Source organism: Parus major, chromosome 22, assembly GCF_001522545.3.
Source record: "Parus major isolate Abel chromosome 22, Parus_major1.1, whole genome shotgun sequence".
In the NCBI taxonomy this organism is placed as follows: Eukaryota; Metazoa; Chordata; class Aves; order Passeriformes; family Paridae; genus Parus; species Parus major.
Genome location: NC_031790.1, coordinates 3,762,127 through 3,772,404, shown reverse-complemented (window position 1 = coordinate 3,772,404; position 10,278 = coordinate 3,762,127). Strand labels below are relative to the sequence as shown.

At 62.2% G+C, this 10,278-nt stretch overlaps 1 protein-coding gene and 1 long non-coding RNA gene across 6 annotated transcripts in view; one reads left to right on the top strand and one right to left on the bottom strand.

Moving 5' to 3' along the window:
* Positions 1-522: 522 nt before the first annotated feature.
* LOC109022953 lies at positions 523-7,409 on the bottom strand. Its single transcript, XR_002002413.2, has 4 exons — positions 7,204-7,409; positions 2,666-2,808; positions 2,277-2,469; positions 523-1,706 (listed from the first exon to the last, which is right to left on the bottom strand). It is a non-coding gene; the product is annotated as an uncharacterized LOC109022953 (long non-coding RNA).
* The window catches only part of FGFR1 (fibroblast growth factor receptor 1), a 21,766-nt gene continuing 12,577 nt past the window's right edge, over positions 1,090-10,278 (top strand). For 2 of the 5 annotated variants that reach the window (XM_015648695.3, XM_015648694.3), the window contains exons 1-3: positions 1,250-1,333; positions 2,556-2,748; positions 9,933-10,196. In XM_015648695.3, coding sequence (XP_015504181.1) covers positions 2,658-2,748; positions 9,933-10,196 — 355 coding nt within the window. In that variant the 5' untranslated portion in view covers positions 1,250-1,333; positions 2,556-2,657. Of the gene's footprint in view, positions 1,173-1,249; positions 1,334-2,555; positions 2,749-9,932; positions 10,197-10,278 lie in introns of those variants that run through there. The other 3 variants (XM_033519466.1, XM_015648696.3, XM_019008825.2) reach the window with 2 other exon arrangements.

Sequence of the window (10,278 nt, the reverse complement as noted above, 5' to 3'; positions counted from 1 at the left end):
CCTTTTCCCTCAGGAAGGAGAGAAAGGTCTGTGCTACCTCTTCAGCATCTCTGAGGACTGAGACTCCCTCGGCTGCTGCTGAACCTGTCCGGGAGGAGCAGGCAGGATGTGTCCCAGTCCTGCTGCCCTCCAGCAAAGCCGTGGCTGCTGCGCCTTCCCTCCCTGCCCTGGGAAGCCGACCCTCTCTGTGTGCTCCTGGCACACTTCTCCCTCCCTCCCTCCCTCCCTCCCTCCCTGCTCCGTGCTGCCGAGTGATCCCTACGCCATGGAAATATCCTGCTGTCAAGCCCCTGCATCAGCTGGAAGGCACTCGCTCCGAGGTGTATCTGGAGAAGGGCTCTGCTGTGCTCAAGCCAGCACTGACTCATTTTTCAGGAACTGGAGGCACTGGGCTCCCCTCCATCCCTCCATCCCTCCCCTCGGCACGGGGCCGGCTCGGGAGGCCCACGCAGACGCTCCGCATTAGGGCATGTTCCGGGGAGCATGTGCTGTCCATAAACAAAGCCACTGAGAGACAGAAAATAATTTCCAGAAATACCAAAGACTTTTTCCTCCCCCCCCCCAAAGAATTCCACCTCCCCTTCCAAACCCTGATAAATCCTGAACATTCAATAACTATTTCCAAGCACTACCCAGTGCCTGGGAGCGTTGGTGTTGGAGATAACACCAGTGTTTGCTGGGTGCCCTTTTCCCTGCCCCACTCCTTGTGTCAATAGCTTGGGTCCCAAATATTCCTGTGCCAGCCAGAGCCAGAGCAGTTGGGCAGGAAGGAGGCAGCTGGAGCCCGCACAGCTACACCCCAGCTGGGCTTCCTTTGGGTGTAGAGGCTCTTTGGAGGATCTGAGCCCTCTGGAGCCCCCACAGCTACACCCCAGCCGGGCTTCCTTTGGGTGCAGAGGCTCTTTGGAGGATCTGAGCCCTCTGGAGCCCCCACAGCTACACCCCAGCCGGGCTTCCTTTGGGTGCAGAGGCTCTTTGGAGGATCTGAGCCCTCTGGAGCCCCCACAGCTACACCCCAGCCGGGCTTCCTTTGGGTGCAGAGGCTCTTTGGAGGATCTGAGCCCTCTGGAGCTTGTGGCTGCTCAGCCATCCCCGGGGGAAGCCGCCACTTCAGGCACGGCGAGCGCAGGGTCTCACACTGGAGCGGGAGAGGCCAGAGCTCCGTGGAGCGAGTGCGTGGGGAGGATGAGTAGAGGTTTATTACTCACTACGATTATTACTCACTGTTTCTAACAGTGTGTACTTCAGCCTGACGCCTTTGGGCGAAGGGAAGCGCCTGTTCCCGTGGCAGCTTGGGGACGGCGCAGCACGCGGCAGCGCGGAGAGGAGCCCGGTGAGCTTGGGATGCTCGACAGGGGCTGCGGGGCCCGGAGGCACAGCTGTACCCCGGGAGGTGCCCTGGGGAAGGGTGTGTGGGATGGCCCTGTCCCCGTCCTGGCCGCAGAGCTCCCGCTGCCAGCGGCGCCCTGGCCGGGGCCGTGCGCGTTGTGCAATGGCTGGGCAGGATCAGCGCTCGGCGGAGCCCAGCGGGGCCATCGGCGGCCGGACCTCATCCCAGGCTGCTGCCGAGGTGCAGATGTGTCTGTGCGCGGGGGTGGAGAACAGGGGCTTGTTCCCATCCGCAAGGCTCGGGGCGGTTTGCCGGGGGTGGCTGCGTTCGGGCTCCAGCGTCCCCCTGGAACGTGACTTGAAAAAGCTCGGTGCTCCTGGCACAGAGAGATGGAGGGATGGTCAGAGGGAAGGAGGAATGAGGGCCATGGAGGGCACTCCCCCACAGCCCCCTGAGGCAGGATCAGGCTCTGCTGGGCCTCCCTGTGCCAGAACCCAGCTCCGGGGCTGCCCTGCATGGAGCAGTCCCCTGGGAAGGGATGGGGACCCGAGGGGATGGGTGGGCTGGCGAGCCCAGCGTGGGAGCTGGCAGGGACGAGAGCGAGCTGCAGAATTGGCCGTGGATGCCGGGGGATTTCTCCCCACACAGCCACTTCAAAAACAGCTGTTGGTGGAAAGAGATCTGCTGCAGCTGGCTGACCCTCTGGCTCCAGGAAGGCCTCGCCGTGGGGCTGCCTGCTATGAGCCCTATAGATCCTATAGGGAACAGGGGGGGCTGGAGCTTGCAGTGAGAGCTGTTTTGCTAGGGGTGGCACAGACAACGTCACATTTTGCTGTGGATAAGGGATTTCCCTCAGTGAAGCCATGGGTCAGCAACACCTGACAAAGCACAGGAAGAGGAGAGCAGGAATCTCCCTTTCTTTAACCGGCGTTAATGTTTCTCTCACCATTCGGGGAAATCTTGCTGCATTTGGTTCTGCTTCGCCAGCGGTTTCACTCTTGACACATCAGCGCTTTTACACAGGGAAACATAACCCTGCCAGTCAGTGCCAGGTCACGTCAGGCTGCTGAGGGGTCTGTGGGGACCTGCCGCTGCAGTGTGGGGACATCCCTTGATGCAGGGACATCCTGCTGTCCAAGCTGGATGAGGGAGGAACGTGGCCTGTGATGGATGGTGGGATGGGGGGGAGCTGGCCCTGCCCTGACTCTGCTTTCCTCCTCCACAGCTTGTAGGGGCTGAGAGCCCTGCGGAGACCGGGGCCAGCCCGGGGCCCCCATGGAGTGGGAGTTGTGGAGCCCAGTTGCCGAGCAGTAGCTGCAGCAGTGGGATGTTTACCTGGCGGTGCCTCATCCTTTGGGCTGTGCTGGTCGCAGCCGCGCTCTCCGCCGCCCGGCCGGCCCCCACCCTGCCCGACCAAGGTAAGAGCCGCCGCTCCCTCGTCCTTTGCGTTCCTCTCGGGCCACACGAGCTGCTCTTCCCTGCAGCAGAGGCAGAGACTGGTGTGTGCTCCAGCTGTGGGGCCACCAGCACGTCCCCAGTGCCACCAGAGGTGTCAGCCTGCGAGCTGGTGCCTCGGGACAGGGCATGGGTTGTCCCCAGGGTGGTTTGTGTGGGCACAAAAGTGGGTGTGAGGCTCCAGCAGTGCCTGGGGATGTTTTAAACCTGGAGAAAGATTGTGGCGAACCCTGACGTGTTGGTTTGGAGGGTTTGGAGGAAGATAAAGAGCCCTGGGGGCTGTGTCCCCCTCTGGGGTCGCTCCATGTGACGGCACTTGCACCCGTGTGACAATCTGTAATCTGGATGTGTGTGAGGCTGCTCCCCTCTGGACTTGGCCCCTCTGGGGTGATCCTGGGCTCAGCCAGGGGGGATGGAGGTTTGGGTGCAGGGTCCTGGTTCAGCTTTTGCCAGCTGGCAGTGCTAGGGATGAATGCACCCTGCAGAAGCTCTCGGGATGCTCCAGTGTTGCCCCCAGCTGGGAGTGCCCAAGCCCTGGGCTCAAAGCCAGAGCTAGCTCAGGTGATTCGTGCACTCCAAACCTCTGCTCCACTGGGCCTGGGGAGCGCAGCCCCTGAGCAGGACATCCCCCCTTGTCATCGCTGCTGTGTCCCAGCAGCAGGGCTGCTGGCAGTGGCCAGGGGTGCTCCTGCCTCAGCTCTGGAGCGGGGGCACCCCAGGGCTCAGGGATGGGCCAAGTGGGTCGCCCAGCCCTGGGCAGAGCCGGCTCTGGCGGAGAGCCCCGCTCCGGCACGTCAGAGCCTTGGCCCTCGGCGAGGCAGAGAATAACCAGACCCAGCAGCGCCGCGCGGGACTTCCACTCGCTCCTTTTGGTTCTAATTACCCAAGAATGTCTGGTCTGTGGGCACTGCTTTGCTTTTTAAGACTCGCTCCCCCTTCCCCCTTCCTGCCAGCAGAACCCTGAGAGGCAGAGTGCCGGTGTGGCCGGCACGGGCGCGGCGCTGCGCGGTGCCCCGGGGTTCCCTCGGGGGAATCGCCCAGTGAGCCCCGCTGCAGCCTGGCTGGGAGAGCCTGGCTGATGCCCCTGGCTGCCAGGGATGGCCCCTCTGACTGCAGCAGGTACCCTGGTGACAGGTCACCCCTGTGAGGTGACACCCCAGGAGACAGCCGGAGCCACGTGTGGTCCCTGGGGAGCTGCAGCTCCAGAGAGGAGCGCGGGCAGAGCGTCGCTCACAGCGACCATTGCTGAGATTTTTCCACTGGCGTGCCTGCTCCCCGCATCTGTAAACAATGCGGTTGACAGCAGTAAACATGTTTTTCTCAGGAGATTGCTCTTCCTGGAAGAGGTTTCCTGGCAGTGTCTGGGGAAAGGATGGCTCTGTGCTGCCAGGAGAGCACCACCTGCAGCCCCAACCCTGGCTGTGGCACTGAGAAAAGTTGGGGTGCTCGGGCTGAGGGGAGCTGGTTGAGCACAGGTGAATTTTGGGGTGAATGAGGAGCCCTGCAGCCCCTGGAGGGTTTGGGAGCAGCGTCAGGCGTGGCAGTGGAGGAGGAGAGAGAGGAGGGAGCTGGTTCCTCGCCAGCCTCATGCCAGGGCTAACAATAACCTCTGGAAACGTTTCCCGACACGGTTCTCACCAGGGCGGCCCAATTAGTGCCACAGCAGGAGCCCGGCTGGGGCGGAATCCGTCCCTTGGCTCCGGAGCCGACTGGTGGGAACAAAATGTTCCCAGCAGGACGTGTGTGATGGGAAGAGCCAGTGCTGGGCCAGGACCTGCAGCCAGGGCTGAGCCACCAGCACCTCTCGGGGCAGGCTCTGACCCAGGCCCAGGGGTTTTGGGGTGCGGATGGGGTTCGGCTCCCGTGCTCAGGGCCATTGTGTCCTGGGGGCCAAGGTCTCTGTCCTTCCTCCACAGCACCGTGACCCAGGAGCATCCCCCATCACCTTGGGGGCCAAACTCAGTTCCCTCTGTGGTGGAGGCAGCAGCTTTCCCAGACTTTGTTCTGGATGTTTATGGGGTTTCAGTTTACTCCCGGTTCTGAGGCAGCTAAGCTCCCTTCTCAGGGAGGAGTAATCCCCCGCGGCCGGTCAGCGGCCCGGCCTCATGCGGAGGGAGGTTCAGCTCTGGCCCCCCTCTCCTTGTGGTGTGGGAGGGAGTTTGGGAGCTCTGCTTGTCAGGGGCTCCCTCCCCGTACCAAAAAATCTGGAGCAAATAAAATATTAACAGGCACTTACTGCGTTTTACAGTTACCTAAATTTGGAGGTGGTGAAAAAACCCTGGTTAAGGGGAAAAAAACCAAGAAATTTCCATGCGCAGCCTCTGTCCCTCCCTTGCACAAAGCCGCTCTTTGTCTCCAGGTTAAATAGAAACCTGCAGAAAATTGCCAAGGTTTTTTTTCCCTCTCTCCTTGTCTGCCATTGTCCCAGCCGCTGCTCAGGCATCTCCTGACAGGGGCTGCCGTGGCCCTGCAGGCGGTGCCGAGTGGCCGAGCAGATTTCCGTGGGGAGCCGTGTCCTGGGGCAGGGGGTCCTGCCTTGGGCAGCTGTTTTTGGGACACCCTGAGCCCCAGACTGCCCCAGCGCAGGGGATACTTGCCCGGGGCTGCATCTGCACTGCAAAGCAGAGGGGATTTGGCTGCAGCCCCCTCCCCGTGGGGCAGACCCCAAGGGCTGCCCCATTTCCCAGGGCTGCCCAGCTGGCCACAGGCTTAACCCCCCCGGCCATCTGCGGGGCCAGCAGGGGCCCTGGCTCCCGGGGCTTTGTTGTCCCCAGCTCCTTCAGGGGGTCTTGCTCTGGACCTACATGAGCTGGAAGGTTGGGGCAGGCAATGTGCTCAGCCCAGGGAGCTTGGGGGAGCCCAGCCTCCCCACGGGCAGCACCACCAGGTTCTTTGGCTTGTCCCCACTGCCCCCAGGGCACTGCTGACCCTCGGCTCTGTCCCCCTCCCCATTTCCCTGCTGTCCCTCCTTGTTTTGGCAGCTCGAGGTGTCTCGGGGAGCCCCAGGGGATCCCCAGGGATCCCGTTTGCTGTAGCTGACTCCTTGCTGGAGCCCCGCAAGCAGCCGGGGATTCCCTGCCAAGGCTGCAGCTCCTGCCCTTGTGCTGTGGATGGCAGCAGCCCAGGAGTGCTCCCGGAGCTCGGGGGGCCCAGCCAGACCCCAGGGCTGCAGCTGCCCAGTCCCGAGGCGTGGCCGTGTCCTCCGGGGCATCGCAGTGCTCATTGTCCCGTCCTCCCGCCTCTCCACTCGGATGCTGTCACTCTGGCCCTTAATTGAGGAGGAAAAAAGAAATACGAGTCTTTGGGAAAAGCAGCCAGAGCCTGGGCTGAGGAGCTGTCGCAGGGGGAGCGGAGCCGTGCCGGGGGGAGCAGAAGGGTCCCCGAGTGCCTGCGGCTGCCGGGTGTGGAGCCCCCCGGGTGTGGAGCCCCCCGGGCTGGGGCGGTGTGGGAGGGAGGGGAGGAGGGGAACGGCCACCGAGTTCCGGCACTGAGCCAGGACCAGGCTAAGCCAGCCAAAAACTGCGGGTGGGGCGTTCTCCCGTGGCCCCGCTCCGTGCCATGGCCAGTGGGAGCCGATGGAGGGATGTCTGTGCCCCGAGCCGCTGCCTGCGGGGCTCCGAGCGGCTGCGGAGCTCCGAGCCCGGCGGGGAAAGGGCTGGCTTCATCGCGACAGCTTTGCAAACTCCCAACGCGCCTGTTAATTAAGTGCTGCTTCATTTGCAGTGCAGGCTGGGAGAGCAGGAGGGCCTGGAGCGGGACATAAATCCCCTTCTCCCTGCGGAGGAACCCTCCGGGGACCGGGGGGCGTGGAGCATCCGCAGCCCCCCGGGCTGGCTCGGGCAGGAGGAGCTGGGGGTGCACTCCAGGAGCCAGCCGTGTGTGCTTTGAGCCCGTGATGCTCGTGTTGGCGTCTCCCTGCGGCAGCCTGTCCCGGAGCAGGCGATCGGGGTGTGCGGGCTCTGGGGGTGGCTGCGGGGCCGGGATGTCGCCCCCCGGGACGGGGACACGGCAGGGTGAGGAGCCTTCGAAATCAAAAAGAAGCCAATCCGCACGTCCCGATGAGCGCTTCCTGTTGGGATTAGTGGGGCTGCCGGGCATGTGTGTGCTTTTCTTCAGGAAATACCTTCGGAAAGCCCCGCTGGGGTCTCCAGGGCAACCGGCGCCTGCGGCTCCTCGCCCCCCGCCCGCATTGTCCCCGTGCCGCTTTGTTGGCCCCTTTATGGCCATCGTCACCATCGCCCTGGCCAGCACAGCCCGTGGCTTTTGCCGCTTGGAGGGTGCAGCCCGGGCTCCCCGCTGTGTGTGCCCGGCCTGGGGGACACGGTGAACAGCACAGCTCCTGTCCGCAGGGCTGCCCCACGTCCCTGTCCCTGCTGTCCCCGACAGGGAACAGCCCCGGGGGAGCCGGTGACACTTACAGGCGGTTGGTGATGCTCTCTAATCTGGCTGTGCTCAGCTCCGCTCTCGGTTCCATTTCAAAGCTGGAATCAAGCAATAAACCCACGGCGGCTTCTGCGCTGCTCATGGAGCCACCACGGGCTGGAGCTGCCCCTTGCCTCTCTGAGAACCCCATGGCCATGAGGCCTCCTGTCCCCTGCGATGGGACAAGGCCCGTGGGGCTGTTGTTCCTGTGCTCTCTCCCTGTCACCCTGTTTGCTCAAAGGGGCTGTGACCAATCCCACAGCGCCCAGCTGAGCTGAGGACTCCTCTAACCGACCTTTGAGCGGTGCCCGGAGCACCCAGAGCCTCGGGGATGAGAGCCAAGCATTTTTCTGGCTGATTAACCTTTGGAGAGGTGGCCCATGTGGGTCTGGCTCGCCCAAGGGAGCAGCTGGCCAGGAGACTCTGCTGTGGGGCTGGAGGAGGGCGCTGGAAGCTTTGGAAAGGAGTCTGGCCCCACACCCAAGGCTCTGAAGAAGCAGAAGCACTTGCACAGCATACCCAAGGACTTGTGGCCATTGGGAAGGACCCTCCTGAACCTGGAATACTGCTCCTCAAGCCCTGGCATCAGGCTGGGGTGGCCTGAAATTTCCCCTCCGCCAAAGACCTTTTCCATCCCCAGGGTACCTCCTCACATCCCACGGTGCTGGGGAGCCCTGCGGGGTTTTCCTGCTCCATAGGGAAGTTTGCTGGTGTGGGAAGGGGCAGAGCCAGGTTAGAGCAGTCGTGGCTGGCTCGGGTTTTCAGGGCTGTTTGTTGCCCACTGACCCTGCTGTGTGTGAGGAGGCAGTCGGGACAGGCAGGAGGATGTGGCGTTACCCAGACCCAGCGTGTTCAGACGGACAGGATGGGATGTCACTGCTGCTCTGTGAGCCTTTGGAGATGCCTGTGACTAATCACTTGAAACACAAATCAGAGCTGTGAGAAGTGCCCATCCTGTGGGAGAAAATCAGGGGAAAACAGGATTGCAAAGCAAGACCCTTCCCCACCACCAAAGGAACTCCCATTAGTCTTGCCCTTCCGCATTAAAAAGTTTTGTAACCTCTCATGGATGAACTGGAGCCCTGGTGTTGGTATTACAGCAACTGAGGAAAGAGAATTCTTCCCCATCCCACTGTTTTCCTTCAAGTGCTGAGCAAAAGAAAGAGCAGAAACTCTGGAGCTGCTCATGAATGTTTTTCCCATGAAGCTTCTCATTATTCCAAGGCAAAGAAAAGTGGCCAGAGAGTGAAGTGCAGGTCACAGTGTGGTGAAGCAGAGCTCTGGAGAGCCAAGGTTTCATTTTTGGCTGTACAGAGTGGCTGCTGGGTGCAGGGAGGAGCAGGGAGGAGCGAGGCCTGGCTGCCTGTGCTGGCCCTGCGCTGCCTGCACACCCTGTCTGCTCTCTGGGGTGTTTTGTGCCTGCAGAGACCCTGTGCCATTCTGCTGGCCCAGGGTGAGCTGCTCTGTGCTGTTCAGGGCTCATGTGCAGAAGGAGGAGAAGAGGTTGTTCTTGTCTGGCTCATTGGGCACCCAGAAATCCTGGAGGGCTCAGCCCTCGACCTACGGATCAGCTGAAGCTTGAACATCTCCTGGCTGTTCCTGCTGAGTTTGATGGGATTTTTCCAGCCCAATCTCTTGTCCCTGAGAGCAGCAGTGCCCTGTTCCCCTTTGTGCTGCTCCCACAGCATCCCGATGGCATCCAGCTGGCCAAGAGCAACTGGACACACGTTATCAGGGAGGAGACGGAGGTCAAGGGGTGCCTGAAGATTTGGGCTCTGGAGCCATGCTCACCAGCCTGTAGAGCACAGTCTAGGATGAAGATCACACTGCCACATCATCACAGGGAGCCTCTGCAGAGCTGTAGCAGCCTGGACCCTTCCTTGGGCTGTGGAATTTGAAGAGGTGATTTGAAACCCAGCGTCTTCCCCAAGCCTGGGAGCAGGAAAGCTGCTCATGAACCACCCACCGTGGAGGGCAGGACTTGAGGACAGAGCCCTGGACACTTCAGGGCTGGGAGAGATGAGATCATGTCACAGCAGGATGGAGAGAAAGGATCTTTGTGCTGCTCACACAAGTGTCACCTCGGGGAGCTCGGCTCCCCAGCGTGGGAACGCTGCGGATGGGAACGCCGTGGCCAGCACCTGCCTGGCCAGAGCTCCCTGGGCTGACCTCGCTCCCTGCCTGCTGTCCTGCCTCAGCTCAGCCCCAGCCCCTGCCCTTCCATCCCTGCAGCGCCCTGCTCTAACCAGGGTGGGGTCCTGGTGCCATGGGGGCCCCGGCCTGCTTTGCTGGCTTGTGGTGGTGAGGATCCTGAGACCCCTGCGAGGTGGCAGAGCCCTGCAGGGATTCGGGATGCTTCTGGGAGAGGCTGATCCTGCCATGCAGCAGCACTGAGCTGTCACAGCTTGCCTGTTTCTCCCCCGTCCTGCCACCCTTGCCCTGTCACACTCCAGAAGAGCCGAGGAGGGTGAGGCACGGAGCAGGTGCTGCTGTGGAGGGAAGCACTTGGTGCTGCTTGGGGTGCTCGCAGCCTCTGCCTCTGCCTCTGCCTCTGCCTCTGCTGTGCCCTGCTGCTGCCTCAGGCTCCATCCCCGGGGTGCTGGGGTCCCCAGCAGCGCATGTTCCCTCATTAACCAGGCCACAGCAGCAGCAGCAGCAGCAGCAGCTTGGTTTTTCTTTCCTTTTCTCCTTTTTTTTCTCTTCTTCTCTCCCCTAACTCCTCCAGCTCTGGCCAAAGCAAAAATTGAAGTGGAGTCGTACTCAGCCCACCCCGGTGAGCTGCTCCAGCTGCGCTGCCGGCTGCGGGACGACGTGCAGAGCATCAACTGGGTGCGGGATGGCATCCAGCTGGCCGAGAACAACCGCACACGCATCACCGGCGACGAGGTAGAGGTCAGGGACGTGGTGCCCGAGGACTCGGGGCTCTACGCCTGCATGACCAACAGCCCCTCGGGCAGCGAGACCACCTACTTCTCTGTCAACATCTCAGGTTCGTAACGGCCCCGGCCGGGCAGGGGAGGGGCGGCCACAGGGCCGGGCTGTGAAACCAGGAGCAGCCTGCCTCTGCACAC